The sequence below is a fragment of the Pterocles gutturalis genome, unplaced genomic scaffold (genome assembly GCF_000699245.1).
Source record: "Pterocles gutturalis isolate BGI_N339 unplaced genomic scaffold, ASM69924v1 scaffold29407, whole genome shotgun sequence".
In the NCBI taxonomy this organism is placed as follows: domain Eukaryota; kingdom Metazoa; phylum Chordata; class Aves; order Pterocliformes; family Pteroclidae; genus Pterocles; species Pterocles gutturalis.
Genome location: NW_010116347.1, coordinates 1 through 17,945, shown reverse-complemented (window position 1 = coordinate 17,945; position 17,945 = coordinate 1). Strand labels below are relative to the sequence as shown.

General features: G+C 36.4%; 2 protein-coding genes across 2 annotated transcripts in view; one reads left to right on the top strand and one right to left on the bottom strand.

Moving 5' to 3' along the window:
* Positions 1-790, top strand: part of APBB2 (amyloid beta (A4) precursor protein-binding, family B, member 2) — a 10,774-nt gene extending 9,984 nt beyond the window's left edge. The window contains exon 8 of the mRNA XM_010075489.1: positions 256-790. Coding sequence (XP_010073791.1) covers positions 256-423 — 168 coding nt within the window. The 3' untranslated portion in view covers positions 424-790. The remainder of the gene's footprint in view (positions 1-255) is intronic.
* Positions 791-1,675: 885 nt separating this feature from the next.
* Positions 1,676-16,742, bottom strand: NSUN7 (NOP2/Sun domain family, member 7; the record flags this gene model as incomplete). Its single annotated transcript, XM_010075488.1, is given in 10 exon segments — positions 1,676-1,714; positions 6,661-6,743; positions 6,746-7,310; positions 8,974-9,091; positions 11,072-11,189; positions 11,737-11,838; positions 12,590-12,733; positions 13,380-13,590; positions 15,148-15,331; positions 16,590-16,742. Coding segments are annotated over 10 exon segments (1,717 nt in total), but the record flags the coding sequence as incomplete, so codon positions are not given.
* Positions 16,743-17,945: the final 1,203 nt, after the last annotated feature.

Below are 17,945 nucleotides of genomic sequence, written 5' to 3'. Positions count from 1 at the left end.
GCTGAGCCCAGAAAGCTTATTTTTCAGTTTTCAAAGGGTTGTTCATATGATTTTCATGATCCATCGTGTGCCAGTGAACAGTTTCCACCCACAGATTGACAGAACAATGTCCCATTAACTTCAGCTGGGCTGTTTTTCACAGCCAAAATAGAGGTTTGGCTATGTTTAATGAGAAGGTATTAAAAGTGTATTTAAAATGCTCTGTACAAGTATTGGATACAGTAAGGATTGCAGAATGCTTTTGCTTTGTTGCAGTTACGGTATCAGAAGTGCTTAGTAGCCAGACCTCCTTCACAGAAAGTTCGACCGCCCCCACCTCCTGCAGACTCGGTGACTAGAAGAGTTACAACTAATGTAAAAAGAGGAGTGTTGTCCCTCATTGACACTTTGAAACAGAAACGCCCGGTCACTGAGATGCCATAGCTGCATAAGAGAGAGGATTCTCCTAACATTTAACTGAAGGTAAAAGTAGCTACGCTACGGAAAGTGAACTGACGATGTCTGGCCTTCCATTTCAAATTGCTGATGCTTTGTCTTCAGAGAATTTACCCCTAACAAACAATGTTAGACAAGCATGTTATCTTGTTCTTGCCACCATCGTGTGATATGAAAAGAAGCATGAATATTTTTTTTTTGCTGTCAGTGAGTTACATCATGAGCAGTGGAAGGTCTGTTTGACTGTAAATATGTGAACATTACCTAAACTCACACACACCCAAAAAAAAAAAAAAAAAAAAAAACAAAAACGGCCACGTCCCTCCCAGTGAACTCCTGCTAAAGTCCTTGGAGTGAATGATGCCCGACTTGATAGTTTCACCGTCTTGCACTGAATTTGTCACAAACCAATCTCAAATCCTACATCACCTTGCTCTGTTTTCAACACTAGAGTATGTACCAAGTATTTATCTACCATTGAATTAAGTTTTATTTTTTTACAGAACTACATCTGTTAGTTTTAAATTGTTTGCCAACATTGGTCTAGCAACCACTTTAACATCTCCCTGACATGCTTTTGAATCATGGTGTCATTGTTTCATCTCCTGGTTATACATTATGGTCTTAGAGAAGAATCCTGTTTAATACCAAACCAATGCTGAAAAATCCAGAAATGTTTTCAGTAATTGGGTTGAAGGGTGATCCCCTGAAGCTTTTCAGCTCTAAGTATACAAATGCACCTGTTGGCTGTTAAATTTATTCTCCTAAATCTGTCATTAATTAATCAAAAATACCATTTGTTTCATACAGGGCCCATAGCAGTCAGGAGTAAGAAAGAACTAGTCAGTAATTTTATTCTGTTAAAACTTACAAAAAGACTAAAATGTTCCATACCTTATTCATACAAGTGTTTGATGAAATATTCAGTTTAGTGTCTGGTTGCACAATTCCCCCCTTCCCCTCAGAGTTTGTTGCTGAATACTTAACATGCCACAAAAAGAACCATCATGTTTCTCGTTATTTACAAAATTCCATGGAATTTCTTTGAATGCTCTTGTGACAAAAGAAGAGTTTTTTTCTAACAGGACAGTGCTTCAAGTGGTACAACTTGATTTCAATGCTTTTGCTCCAAAGGTTTCATCTAATTGCTTTGATCTACACACTACTGCAGACCCTGACAAAGTCAGCCCAGTATTGCCCCTTAAAATTGTACCTCAGGCTAATTTTCAATTGCAGTTATTCATCTTGAGTCTCCTCCTTTGCCGTCTTCTGCCTGGACCTGCAGATTGGTACAAATTTTGGAAATGGAACATTAAAGATTTTTTTAACGAGTGTTAAAAATGTTTTGCCTCCATTTATACATGTGTTCCAAACTGTAACTGTCTCCCAAGTCTGCAAATCTGATCATACTGTAATTTTAAAAGAATAGTGTCATGGTTGTTATCACAAGAACTCTTTTTTTATTTTACTATGCAAGACACTGTTATAAACAAACAGGTTTTTTTAATTTCCTTGTTTAAAGAATTTAACAGCAGCACCTGGGCAAACCAAGTTAGGAACATGGGGGAGAAGAATGATGATTCAAGAAATTTCTGCATTGAAAAATGCAGAAAAATTGTTAAACTAAACTCAGCCTGATGTATGAGCAAGTGTGAGATGAAGGTCAGCTATCCAACTGTTGGAATTAAATTTCGCTCTCTAGAATACCCTCCAAAGAGCCGATCTTCCACTGATCTCAGATCTCTTTATGACCGCGATTCTGCATTGAAGCAATTGTTTCCCTCCCAAGCTTTGTCCTCCTGTTGCCTCCTCTGCACCAGCTCTATTGGTTGTACAGCTAGAGAAGTTGCTTATGCCAAGTAGGTAGGGTGAATGCAGAGCTGGAGGTGAGGGGATGCAAACAAACCCACCCCTTTTAGCAGTGCCAATGCTTTAAACTGACCATGAAGCCAGATCTCAAAGCGTGGAGGTGGCAGCTTGCACATGTCTGTTAAGTTTCTAGCACTGATCCCAGCGATGTCTGCTAGGAGTGGTGTAAAAACTCACTTCTGATCATGACTGCTAGCAAAATGTGATGGCTAACAATGTACTGTTAGGTAAGATCATGAAGTTAAGAGAGAAAAGTTTCCTTATTTGTCACTGTGCTAATGATTCAATCTTTGACTTTATTTTAAATTACAAAAAATACTTTGATAGTGTCCCTTTAAAATTGCAGCTGGAAATGCCATGATTTGGCACTGTTCTACAACAGTGAATTTTAAACAGTATATTTAGATTTTGTAGTTGCATCTGCACAGTGCTGATTTCTCCCCAAGAGAGATCCAGACTCTCTTTAAACTGAACCAACACTTGGCAAACAGCAATGTAAACGTTCTCCTACATGAGTGTTGTCAAGGCTATGAACATCCAGTTAGGTTTCACTAGCAAAGCGTGCAATTGCAGGAGGGGCTGAGGAGAAGACAGAAGGGTATTTAAAAAGCCGTAGGTCACTTGCCAATATATGTTTTAAGAGTTTCGTGTCTGTTAACAAAATGTTGTTGATTTTGCAGATATTTAAGTAGTTTGCTTAATGGTCTGACTGTATGTGGCCTTTTTGCTTCAGTAGAGCCCCTTATTCTCCAGAAGATCAAATACACATCCAGGTGTTTGCAGAATCAGAGCCAAATATTGCAAAGCCAGTTATCTTTTGTTAATATAGTAAGACACTCTTTTTACCATGGCCAAAAAAGTATGTATGGAGTACGTGTGTTTGAGCAGCTGCCACTATTTCAGTTGATGGTATAGCAACCCTTCAGTTATCTATGCATTTTTTTATAATACCTAGTGATACTGTAGGCAGGTAGCCGTGTTCACTATGCCTTGTATGTCTGATGCCATATTTTAAATTAACCTGTTAAATACAGCTTAAAATATTTTTATTTTATTTATTCTAATTCTATTTTTACTGAAATATTCTGCATTATTATGTTGATGTATTGTCTTCACTGGGCGTGCTCTTGTAACAGTCTCCACTCTGTATACTATAGGCTGCCTAAAAGGAGGCAGGCTTTGTAATTATTTGTAGTCACATTTTTATTGAAGTCTGTAGAAAAATCATGTAAAGCAAAGCTAACTTCTTCATTTTTTTCAATGCAAGTAGTAAGTTAGAGGTAAGTATCACCTGTCAGTCATGTCATTAATATGCTCCCTTGCAGCAGCAAGGAGATTTATATTCACAGTCAGCAACTAGCCTTTCTTTTGAAATCTGCAGTGCTGGCTGTAGGTTTTATTTAAGCAATTTACTATTTCATTGGCAGGGGAGTGAGGGGGTGTGGGAGATGTAAGGGTACAGGGGCCACCTACAGGGTGGTTAAACAGGAATAAGAAAAATTGCACGGAAGGCCATAGAATCCATTCACAGTAAAATTAGGTTTTAATGATATACTTCATGTGCAGAGTCACCTGTACCTATAGAAATAATATGCCCTTTTGTGACAGAGGAACAAAAACTATGGAGTATCCAATAGCTTATGCTAGTTCTGTGTCACCAAGGCTTCTATATCCCTTTTTTTTAATTTTATCAAGCATTTCATAGATCATTTATCTAGGGATCTAAAATTGTTAGTAGATCACCCCTGGAAAAGATAAATTTCTTATTTCAGCAGCTAATATGGGCTCAGCCTTTCAGCATTACCAGGAACCCCATTATTCCTTTCTTGGGCAGGTTAATTAATACATTGCTAAAACTTGCGCTGTACAGTCAGCAAAAGCAGGTTTGATTCATTTTAACAGCAGTAAGAAAGAAGGACACGCACCCGCTGTGTATTAGCAGAGTTCAGTCTTCTGTAAAGCACCTGATTGACACTGAAAAGGACAATTTTCCCTGCTGTTGACCACTTCTCCACATTTAAATGTAATCTGTTCTGAGAATAAATTTATCTGCATAAAATTATTGTCTCAACTGTTACTGGTCCACAAAACTGGGAAATTATTTATTTTGTTCCAAATTGTGGTTGAGGGGAGGGAAAAACATGTTCGTGGTTTAGAGGTAATAGCAGTACAATGGACACTTTTGTATCTGGAAAACTGAATCGAGTTTCTAGTTGAAAACTACAAATACATAACTGGATTACAGACCATTTGTTACATCAGATACAGCATTACTGTAAAAAAGTCATCGAGTGCTTAACCGAGTGTACAGCCTTCTACCTACAAGCCATCTGAAATCAGCCCCAGATGTTGCCCCCATGAGATGTTCAGTGCTTACAAAGTAAGCTGGTGACTTGCAGAATCAAAATCTTCACTACCAGTTCTTCAATATTGGTAAGACATCAAGATTCTAACTGGTTTAGCCTCCATAACATTTCAAAGACAGAAACTCCTGAAAGCAAGATGAGGCCGATTGTGGGACATCGTGACACATATTACGTAAGTACCCCAAAAATTCTGTCATCAGACACATGTATGTTCTTTTACAAGTAATTTTAATTATATTTAATAATGAATTATACAGATTTTGATTTTAACAAAATAAAGTTTTGTTCTCTAACTGCAGAATCCCTAAGTTTATTTTAAGCATTTAACAACCATATTGAAAAAAACCCTGATATCTCCTTATTGTCCATCCCTTTTATCTAAGATGTAGAACCTCTCCTCCTCCAAGATGGTTTTGAAATAAAATTGGTATTTTTAAAATTTTTTCAGTTCTATACATTACGTGTGCACAGGTCTAGATCTATCCTTCCAAGTTTGTTCAGAAGCAAGAGCAGAGATCATCCTTTTATTGGAACAGGTAAGGAGCACAGGTTACTCACAGGAATATGCAGCGAGTGATGCCTCTGAATAGGACAGCTGGCTCAGATTAAAATGCTAAAAGAAATTTCCACTGATTTCGATGAAGCAACAGTGTTTATCCGATGAACAAGAGCCAGCTGTCTATGCTGCTGGTGTAATATCATTCGCATCTGTTCTTCTACAGGTAGTGCTGATCCAGCTACCTCGACTGGTATGGGTGAGAAAAAAAAATGTTAAACAGTTTCTCTGGATGTGTCTAAATCCAGACTCACATCAAACAGGTTACAACTCCATACCATATTGTCGACACTGCTGGCAACACTCTTACCAAGTATCTTAAATGATAGCCTAGAGGAAAATTTCTCTTCTGGGACGCAGCTACCTTTGCTTTTCTATATTGCGATGCTGTCTTTGTTTCATTTCTATAACATGCCCAATCTAAATACAATTCTTGAGGTTCCTCTTACTGTCATTCTGTCATTGTTTGCCATTTTCCTTCTTTATAATGTCTGTATTTAATACTAAATCAGATTCTTGTTGAAAGTATCTCTGTGTCCCCCTTTTATCCTCTGCTCAGATTATAAGACAATTGGAGATATTTTGCACTTATTTTATATTTGCTAGCAAGAGGGAGCAGGTTAGAGGCCCACAGCTGTTGCCAAAGACAGAGAAACTACTCTGTGGTCAGTCATTCAGCTGACTGGCAGTAACATTTATAAAAATAAAGTTACTTTGACAGTAGCAGCTCTTTTCGACTAAGAACTGCTTGTGTTAAGAAAGTTGGTAAAAGGCAGTTATGAGCCATGACATAGTCTGACATGACATACGATGACAATTCAGTGTTTTTAGCATGAGAATATTTATCTAGTTTTCATTGTTAAGATTTTGAAGCACACCTGAGTAGAAACCAAGGGACTAAGTACTAGAAAGCCTGTGCATGGGCTTTAGTGTACTTGGCCTGTTGCCTGGTACAAAAGTTCACATCTAGTTTTAGAAATAAAGGTGAGCTAACTGGCTTACTGTGCAAGGCTTAGTTTCTATGTGTCAGAGTCTACATGGTAACCCACAAAAATGGTATCTAGCACTTGTAAAGAGAAATATCCACTTTAAAAATGCAGTCTCACTTTAAAAAAATCAATGTGAAATTGAATATTCCTACAGATGTAGGCAGGTCATGGGGGGAAGGGAGGAATGTATGCTTTAGCTTATCACTTAAAAGTGTATAGCAAGAAGCTATAGTTTTTTGACCTCACTCCCCCCCACCCCGGTCTATCAGGCAGAGCAGCTGAGCTCCATTCACTTTAAAGTGTGATTACTGGTTTAAAAATTATCTAACATCGATTATTTCTATGCAAATATTCCACAATATATCTGTTTCCCACAGCAAGATTATCCTGCATAAAGGTATACGGTAATCTAAGTGTATTGATTAATATATACAGGCATCTTTACCTTCTGTATAAAGGTAGGGCAATGTTTGAAGATTCTTATAGTCATGGCCGAGGATTGCTACGCACAGTTGGCCTGACCACTTCAGGCAGAGGTGGGGGAAGTACCCTACCACTGAAACCCTTCGCTCCAGTGCAGCCATGAAAGCAATGATGAGTTGATGTCCTGAGTTTGTTTCCTTGCGAACTTACATATGGTGTTATCACTGGAGGGAAAACAATTTCCACAGGCTTCAACACAACCCTCTTACGTTCTGCGCATGCCTTTCTAGGAAGTGTCTGTCTGTCAGACACCTTGCCCATAGATGACAAATGAGAGATGCCCTTCAGCACTTTAGGCAGACCTGAAGCAGGGTCTGAAACAGGTTTGATAGATTTCTTCAGCTGAACATTGATGTTTGTCACTTTATTTTGTTGTATGTTACTGACTGCTTTAGATATGGAAACTTCAGCCTTAATATTAGATACAGTTTGATGGCGAAGGAACTGTGCAGTCTTTGGCTCTGTACCAGTACCAGGAATATTACTTCTACGCTTTGTTACTTTCTGCTTTTTCTCCTCTTCCTTTGATTTTTCCGGACTGCTGTCTAGTAATCCTTTTGCTGCAGCACGAGCCAAAATGTCTTTAACAGACACATTTTCAGAAGAATCTTTCTGAAAATTTCAAAGAAAACAATGAATCTAAGGCACAAGACAGAGCTGCAAACTCAATACTTTAATCCCAGATTCCTCAGAACTTAACTCCATGAGAAAACTACTGCAGAATCTAACAGCAAGCTTAAGTCAGGTGTGACAAATGCTAACTGAACTATTTATTCAAGAAATTAAGAACATGACTGTTGCGTAAAGAGGTATTTGAGCATTTGCTCTTCAGAGACTTTGCTCTCTACAGGCCTGAAGAGTGGAAACTGAATAATGGACTTTTACTACGTCTCCCGCACTAAATTCCTCTGTAACATTTCTGTAATAACTTTTTTGTATATATATAATTAAAAAGTGTGTGTGTATCAGAAATAGCTACTAAAATACAGAAGAATTATCAATAACATTAACATGAATAATTTTCATTATAATGAAAATCCTTGCTCATAATACATAAGCAAGGAACTCTCAAACTAGATTAAGTAGGAATCAGGTCAACATCCAAGTATGTAAAGAGAAGCAATGGGCAAGAAAGTATTTACAGCTAGCCAAGAAGAGAGTTTCTATAAACCAGAAATTGCAGTTTAAATTATAAGTACACGTTTTCTGCCTTGTAGAAGATGTTAATTTCCAGAATCACTTAAAAATTTGCCATAGAAGGGGTTGCTTCTGTGCATTAGCATTTGACTAAAAAATTATCCAAATTAACTACCTGAAACAAAAGTGTTTCTTTCTCTAGAGGGAGACAATATGGTAGACAGCTGTACATAGCATGATTAACTAAAACTTATTAGCTCAGGGAGCCAGGTTAAAAAATACTTTATATTGAAAAGAAAGAGGTCAATAATAGATAACTTGAAAGGCTTTTCATGTGTGATTCTCTTACTCTTAATAAAATCTTCTCTTCTAATTTCCCCCAGGACGCAAGCTTCTTTCAAGCACTGTAATTGCAGTATAACAGAAAGTGGTACAAATAACCAAATAAGATCTCGCATCTTTAATTTTCACTGAAATTCTAATTAGTTCCCCCCCTTCCTCTTTTGGTGAAAAAAGTCCTACTTTTCTCAGACATGAGAGGAAAATGTTGATGCTCAGAAGTGAAAACAAGCCCTTTAAGGCCTTTCCTCAGGAAATCATGCCAAGACTTTTCTGTTTACTCAGCAAAAGTCCCCTGCCTTTCAAGCCAGATTTGCATATGCCTTAGTTTTGGAAGGAAACATATTCATACCTATTTTATTCAAATTATAATGAAGTATTAATTCCTACGGGTGACACAGGCTACTTGGATACTGGCAAATCTTGGTGACACATACAGACATAACAAATAACTTTACTAGACCCCAATTATGGTGAGTCTAATCAAGCTGTGTATTTCATTCCAAGGTGTGACAGCAACAATATGTTTCCTCTAGATGTTCCTAGCACTGACTTATATCAAGAGACTGCTCTGATCACAAACAGCTCCAGAAGAAAAGGCACCTGTTGGAAAGCTGCACTCAGCATAAAACTCTAGAAGTGGCACATTTCAACTGCTCACTGATTCTTTGTTCCTAAGACAACAAAAGAACAGCCAGGATTTTTTTTTTTAAATGTTCAGTTTCATATAGTCTTTTGTGGAAAATGGCAATGTTCTTTTTCTGTGAAGTGTTTTTAAAGTGTAGTTTTCTTAGCTTACCTCTCTTGCTAGAACAGCTAGAAAACAGCCACTGGAAATTTCTGATGGCTCCATTTTGAAAAAAATTCCAGTGGAAGTGTTTGAATTGGAGCAAGTAGAAAAAACGGGAGGTGTAAGCCTGTAAAAAATAAACAAATGACCAGAAAATAATAATTAAGGATATAAAAGGAAATAAACAAGGATATGTAAAATTAAGTAGATTTGTGATGATCACACAGTTTGTTTTATTAGTATTACTTGCCTCTCACAAGACACTACCATGAACACAGGCTCATAATTCTGCAACAGTTTTTCATACCGTCCTGCATTCTTTTAGTCAAGTAAGTTACCTACTGAATTCTAAGGAAAGTACAAGGAACTGTCATTAAGTAGTACATGCATCTTAAATGTCTTGAGCTTTCATCTTAAGACAAGCATAATCACACTATGTATTTTATTTACGGTGTTCTATTACTGCTCTGTTTATGCTGGTTACCAGCAACTTTATTGTAGCTAGAACTAGGCATTAAAACATCCAAGATATGTGCATGACAGTGAAGGAGGAACTGATTGTGGAACAGTCATTTATGAAGTTTGATCAGTTTTTAGTTAGAAATTTGCTCAGGTCTGCAAAAATCCTAATGTAATTCTATTCTCCCTTTCCTACCATCTGAGATTGCCTTTTGTTGGAAAGAAAAAGTATAATTTGGTGGCATGACAAGTTTCATGATGTTTCTGCAAAATACTGAAGAGATTTTGGTTTGGCTTTGGGGGAAAGGGGATTGTTTTAGACAAGGGGGATTTTCTTCTGAAAAAAAATAAAGCTCTGGAAGAAAATCTCGGGGTTTTTTTGAAATATAAATTCTGTTATATATATATATCATTAATTTACGTGTTATTTGTGTTGAGATAATTCAGAGACCATTATGTTCCAAGGTCCTCCTAGTTCTCCCCACAGAATGATAGCTGCATAGAGGTCAAGACATGACAGACATCACAAAATTTCAAATTCTAAAGGCAGACAGTTTACAGCAAGAGTCCATAAATGCTTTTGGACTAGCATAGCATCATTGGCAAGACATACCCTGATTTCATCCCATTTAGTGTAAAATTTCAAGCAGGCTGCTGTTTTCTATTGGTGATTTGCAAGAAAGATGCATTTTGTTGTACCGTATCTTAACATTATGCAAAACACACCTATTTTTAAAATGCTTTGGACTGACTACAGTTAACATTTACCATTTTAATAATGCAAAATTTAAATACACTGAATGACATCTTGAACCACAGTACCTTTCCCCATGATGGCAAAGTCATTAACATCATCTAAGATAATACCAATTCTAAAAAAACAGTATTACTCTCCTGTGCTTTCGGCAACATAAACTCTTTTAACCTGTATCCTGTAATCAACTATTATATCCACGTGCAAGCAAGCGCCAACTGTTTGCATTTGTCTACTGTGACTGAAAGGAAAATACAGAAAGTACCCATCAGTCTTTTAACAATTGCTCCAGCTGACAGCAGTGGCAGCGGACAGGTTTTAACTACATAAAAAGTATACAACTACACATCTTTTCACATGGATTTATATTTGTTATGATTGCACAGGATGTTCTCTTAGCGTAACCTGTCACCCCAGAAGTCATTCATCTGCGTACAGGAACAAGGAATCCTATAGCAGAGGTTCTTATTCCTCTATATTATTCTCACATTTTAAGACTTTGTTTCTTTTTCCTTTGAAACTGTTCATTCTAAGTGAGAAGCTGAGAGTGTGCTAGCAAGCTCCCTGACTTCTAGTCTCCATTTAAACTACCTTCGTTCTCTGAATACTGATAGGATGAAAGCAATAGCTCTATCAGAAGCTCACCACAATGTTATTTCCAAACAGTGATGCTTTCCTCCCATCTCGATTTCAGATGGGAACAAAGATAGTAGATGAAAAAGTCAAGAGGATGCTACTTAGTACTCTTGTAACATCAAAAGGAATGGAATGAGAGGTGGCAAAAAATATTCTAAATGTTAATCTAAGGCAAGACAGATCTGTCTAGGATAAGAATTATGCTACAATTTAAAGTTATACTTAATTTTTCCATAGAAAAAACTACTCATTCCATACCTGTATGGTTGTACTTTTTTTCCTCCCACTCCAGATTCCAGTGCTTTTTTCACTGCTAGTTCATTTTCTTCTGGGTAAACTGAACAAGTGCAGTAAACAATAGCTTGTACTTTGTTAACTACAAAACAAACAAATTTTTTCTACTGTTCAAATTCTTCATATGCACAGTGGTTTAGTAAGGTCTGAAACCAGCATAAAAATTATGCTTGGCTGCCATTTTTACCAATCAAATATACCCTCCTGCACACATTAGTATTCAATCTCTAGTGTTTTTTAGTAACTAAAATATTTTCAAATATTTCCAGATTTCATCAGACATTCAGGGCTGCATCCAGTCTTTTCACACAGCTACCAAAGGAAGGGGAAAGAAAGCAGCAGCATGAAGATGGAGTCAGACTACATTTAGAACTTTTCCAAAGTAGAGTATGACTAAGCCAGTAAGCCGGTTCTCTATATAATGCTGAAGATTATTGCATTAAAGGCTGGTGAATACTAGGACACAGATACACCTTTAAACTTGAGGAGATCATTCTTAAGGGGGTTTGGTTACACACTGTTAACAAATAGAGCAATCAGCATATTTTCAACGATATAAAAACTGGTGGCAGTACAATGAAATTGATAGCACAAGGTGTTCCCGGATATTCAAGCGCAAGCACACTTACATTTCATTGCATGTGTCAACTCATTAAGCTGCCTCTCAGCAAGAGTACTGAGTTTATGCTCAGATACAGATCCTTGGAAAAGGTCTCTCAGCAATCCTGCATCTAAATGCAAAGAGTTGTAAATTTATTAATGTAACTTGTATTAGTGTCTTAAAATTTGGTTGTATGCAGAAAAGGCTTTGGTAACGGACCGCATTATTACTAGTGCAGTAGGAAGGTAGGTTTTATGAATTACAATACCAGGGAATGCTTAAATGAGTCGTCTTTCCCTCTTTACCTGTAATTAGTACTGCCTCTTATTTGATTCTGTTTAATGAAAATTGTACAGTGAATAGACTTATACAATCAATAAAAAAATATCATCAAGGGAAACTGATATGCACTCATTGGTATCTTGAAATAAATTTTCTACCTACTGTCTTTTTATTTTAAAAGAAAGGCTGTATACACTCTCCTCCCAGAATAACGCTCAAACATCATACTACTGACTTGAAATTGCCTTTACAAAACACCCTTAATCCTTCAGTGCTACCCAGAAAGATTTTGTTTTCTTGGTGAGAATCCTAAACTGGGCTAAATACATTCTTGCTCACTTTGGGTGGAAAAATCATCTGCGCAATTTATTTATTCTCTTTTATATTTCCATAGTAGCCCACATGTACATTACACATACAGAATTATACAAGTTATTTAATATGTATGTGTTATATGTATGTAGTTAAAATAAAAATCTAAAAGGAAGGGTATTTTACAAAATGATACAAGTTACTGAAGCAACTACAATGTCCAGACCACAATACTTGCGTACTGTTTCTACCAGAAAGCATGAGCTATCTGTTGTGTCAAAAGTTACCTCTGTGTTCATTTAAAATAAAGTCTATTGGATTGCCAACACCTAGCCCAGAGCATTGTGGTAGCAGCAAAATAACTTTTGCCTTTTGAAGTCTTGGGTCTGTTGGTCCAATCTCAGTGAAGTCTTCATCTAACAACTGAATATCTGAAAAAAAGGGAAAAACTGAACAGTTCTACATGCAAGCAGGCCTGCCTAATTTAAATGCCATAAAGGGGAAGAGACTGGTGTTACACAGATTTCCACAAAGCTAGAGCCTGCTAGACCCAGATCCTCCAAAGTATGTCCCACTGATTTCAAACTGATTGAAGGACTAGACCTTAGCATCTTCCACTGAGAAGTCTGCTAATGGGGCTCCAGAGTCCTGTTGTATTCTTTTCTGATTATGTCCTGTGGGTAAACCAGACAAATGCATGTATTTCCATGTGCATGTGATTAACACTCTCAGAAACAGGTGAAATCAGACTGAAAGCAACAGCCAAGACACCAAATAAGTAGACACAAAAGTTCCCAGCTACCAACTACACCAACCACTATACAGTAACTACTTATATGGAAAACGTCCCCCTGACATTTCAGGGGCCTGCATCTATGACTGTTAATTTGCAACCTTTGATTAACTTGATTATAGCTGAAGAGTTGTCCGTTCATTTTGTGGCAAAAAAATAAGTTAATGCCCTCCTCAGATCCTCAGACGAGATGTCTGAATCCTGACAGAAGTATGTCATATTTATGTAAATCACAAAGATCTACATTACAATATTTTATGCATACCAATTGTTATAACACCTACTTGTACATCGCATGTCACTGAATAAGTTCCTCAGTTCAGCTGCTTTTGCTGCAGATTTTACACCACAAACAAAAATTGTGGACATGCTGTGAACTGTCAGCGTAGACATATGGGCAATGGTCAGATGGGAACCTCCATGAGCCACTATAATGTCATCATCTGTATTCAACAGTGCCTGTGCAGCATGTACAGCAAGGCTGCGAGACTTATCCTAGAAAATAATTACACAAAATTAAATATGACCAACTTATTTGGTTTCTGAGTGCCAACCTTCCTTTCCAAACTGGGAAAGTATTTAATTGTTTTCATGACAAACTGAAAGAGTGGAGAAGAAAAACTAATCATGGATAGCAGCTAATAGAGAATTAAAGAAGCATCTTACTAAATTAAACAACATTTAAATAATTGAATTCTAAAGCATAAGAAAGCATATCTATAAGTGAAAAGAAAGGTTAAGTGCATATCACCCCCATAAGGAAGAACTCTCAGTGACAGCCAGTTCCAGAAAAGACAAACATACGCCACAATATGCAAAATTCATCTCCAGAGGCAGCTTAACAGAGAAATGCAGAACTATTCACACAGCTCTTGAAGACAATTATAGAAGAAATGAAGCCCTTATGGATCAAAACCTAATATTTTGCTGAAATTTTATCACCGAAGCAGATTTGAATGCAGAAAGCACGTTTACGAGAGCAAGTTATACTACAGATGCTGAAGAGAGATGATACATATCAAACATTATCTCCATCGAATTACTTAAAAAGGCAAAGAGTGAAGACACGGACCACCAGTACCAAGTTTTGCACCAAATCGGGCAAACGTTGGTTTTAAGGGGAAAAAAAAACTAAACCTTTAAGTTCACATTAAGGTTTACATACCTACTTATACCATTCAAGTACCACCCTACCCCACCACACAAAGATGGAGTTTCTGAGGGTTCTGTTTCATAACTTTTAATATTCTTAAGCAGTAATATTTAGAATTCATTCTGGTGACCTATGGGGCTGTCATGTATAGTTCTTTTTTGTAAGTCTCTATTCAAAATATACACATTGAAAGGAGATATTCAGAGTTATTTTGTAAGTTGGGTAATAAATTTTCAGGGTAAAATTTCCAGAAAATGCTAAGCATCAAGTGAAAATGCCCTTTGAAATGTTTCTGCTAAGCACTCAAGAATCATCAGATACTTTAGATAATTTGTGGTTATGTGTTGTTGCAGGGTTACTCCAAACCACCGCTCTACAACAGGAACCTCTGACCAATCTTGCCTGGACAGACTAATGATTACAAGTTAGGAAAAAGACCAGTGGGGTTTCTGGAGATTTAGGAACCACACTGCACAAAATACAAAGCAGCATCATTGATCCATTTCAAATATGCAGTCAAGGAGGAAGAGATGTTATAATATTAGCATACAATTATCTACTAACTGGGGGTAATGCATGTAGAGTAACATAGAAACTTTCCTCACATTTTCAGAAGTGAGACTGCCTCTTTGACCACTTTTGATGTTTATTTCAACAATTTTAAGATTAGAACATTTTACTAATTTTATTGCAGCTATCAACTGTAAGCATTAACATTTGCATGCTAAATTTATTAAGTGAATCTAACCTTCTGATTATTAAAATAATCCCAAGCCTTTTGTCAGTATGTTGCTGTCTGACTGATTTAATAGGACAGTCACGCAATAGATGACCTCATACTAATGCAAAGCATTATTTGAGTTTGCAGATCATTTTATTCAAGGATGACATCAACTCACCTGCAGTATGAGTTTGTAATCTGCAAAAAGATCTAAATTAAGCAGTTCTTCTTTCAGAGAGGAAGGAAAAAGCAATACATCATGGCAATGTTGGTCCATACAGTACGTATAACGGTCAAAGTCTGACACAGATTCGACTCTTGTGAATCCCTTCTTCTCCAAATCGCTGAAAACATCTTGAAGGCTGTTAACATACAACTCTGACCGTTACATATACAAGTTACTTAAGCAATATAGTTTGCATTGATTATAAGGATTTTTGCCTTTTATTTTTTTAGTGTGCATGCGTATATACATATATATATATAGAATTCAATACTGCCTAATGCAGGAGAGGAATTCACTCTATTTTAGGCATCTAAGTTCTGATTTGAAACAATTAAGTTAGTAAGTCTGATAAAGTAAATTAAGCAAGAGGTATGCATCTCAGAGGACGATTCAAAGCATCAAAACATAAATGTCCATGTGCTCAGGAGACAGTGTAGCAAATCTATTGCTGGAATAGTTTAGTTCTTTCAATTGCTTTCAATTTAACCCAGCTTGCCAATTAATTTAATGGGTGGCAACTGAAATAATCCTTGTGTAAATGAAATGAAGGCATAAATGCTGAGGTTTGCAATTCCAATATCATAAAGATTTAAAGGTACACCAAGACTTGTGTATTGAAATGCAGTTTCAGACAGTGCCATAAGCTTATATGGTACATTAAGCGTAGGGTGAATGCAGCAGCTTTTAGTTCAGTCTTATTTAAGGGTTGCAACATCACAACCAGAGTAAGACACCTTCTCTCTTGAAGAGCCTATAACCTAAGCACAGAACACTGTTCCACACAAGAGTATGAAAACAAAATTCTTGAAGACATAATAAAATGTATTACCTGTCTAACAAAACAGATGACAGGATAACCAGGTATGGTTCATGTATCAGTTAGTGTCAAACTGGAAACACCAGCGTTACATATATAGTAGCCCACTGAATGTAAGGATTTCAAAGAGTTTATTTCAAGTTTACACTATCCTTACAGAATAAACACCAACATTATATTTTATATCTGTCTTAACACCCTTTGCCAATGTTATGGCATACAGTAATACACCCACTTTTAAAGAAGTTTTCTCCTTCTCTATTTTTCATCACAGAGTTTATGCACACATATAGTTTTTTCTAACTTTGTTTCCTCATTTATTTGGTGAAAGACCCACACAAGCAAGAGAATAGTAAGAAAAACTGTTTCACAACTTTGTTACAGCTTATGAATACTATTACCGCAATATATAAAAACTACAAACAAACATAACATCACTGGACTAAGCAGAATTTACTATAAGAAAATTAAATTACTGGTAATAATATAACCTGGAAATTCTAAAACAAGCATGGAGTAAACTACATAACTTCATATGTAAAAATGCCAACATTAGATTACACTTTAAAGACCTCACCTGATTTTAAATATGTTTATCCAAAAACATAAAGGTAAAGCAGAAGCCCTTTGTTCCTGCTTCCGTATAGTTTCTGGTAGAATGCATTCAATTGAAAGAGCATCATGTTTGATGCGACATCTTGCCAGTGCAGCTGCCAATTTGGTCCTAAAACTACAAACGCAGAGTCACAAGTTTAATAAGTTTTTTAAATGTTTACATCAGCTATTAACATGCAATATTTCTATTACAATACTGTCTTGCTCAGAAACTAAAACCAAACATGAGGCCTCCCTTCACATGTTGTTACAGAAAATACACAAGTTGTAGGACATTTTCTACCCCAACCAATGATAGATGCAAGGAAGTAGGTACATAGCTGAGACTTCTCATGTTTCTTAAATGCACAAGGGACTGGAATTTTGACAGGTGACTCCCAAAAAAAGCCAAAGCAACAGCCAAAAAAAAAAAAGCAAATGTTTTTGGAACTGCAAAACTGCAATCTGTAGAATACAATCATCAGGTTTTTCATATGTTTGAAGATATAAATACATATATGTGCAGAATGAGCACTTGATGGAAGCTGACCTCTAAATGTGTACAGAAACAACACAAATATGATGGCAACTAGATGTCAGTTTTATTGTTGTTACCTGAAAATATCAGAGGAAATATTCCCAGTCTTTTCCTACCACAAGCTTTATGCATAATCTTGATGTGTGATACTTCAAAGCAAATAAAAAGTGGGGGTGAGCTACTTCAGATGTCAAGGTATATTACTGCCTCCAGGAATACCTTGTACTTATGATATCCATGATCTTTTTGGGCTATTCTAAATCCTGCAGCAACATAATTTTATCCAATAAATGCCTGTTGAGTTCATCAACAGACTGACAAAAGAAATAACTTGTACACTATTTAAAATGTTTCTTTTACATAACCTTTTTTGTTCTAATTAAAATAATAAATATTTAACAAAGTTCCATAATAGAAGTATTGCTAAATAAATGGATGTTATTCCATTCCATCACTTCTTGACTCTATTACACTTATATTTATGAATGCTTACTATTTTATTTCTTTTCTAAAATTGTATGAAAAAAGTTTCAACAACTGCAAAATAAGATAACCTTTTCTAGCTAAATAATCCACAATATAAAGATGGTTTGTTAGCTGTATTTTTCTTAACTATAGGAATGTGAAAGTCTCTCTTCAAACTAGGTTCTCATTAAAAATAAAAACAAAGCCCACAAAATTTGAAGTTGAAAGAAAGGCACTCGTTATACAAATTTTTATTTCTGCTAATATATATCAACACTCATCTACAAAAAGGCCTGGAAGGAGGATCCCAGGAACTACAGGCCTGTCAGTCTGACC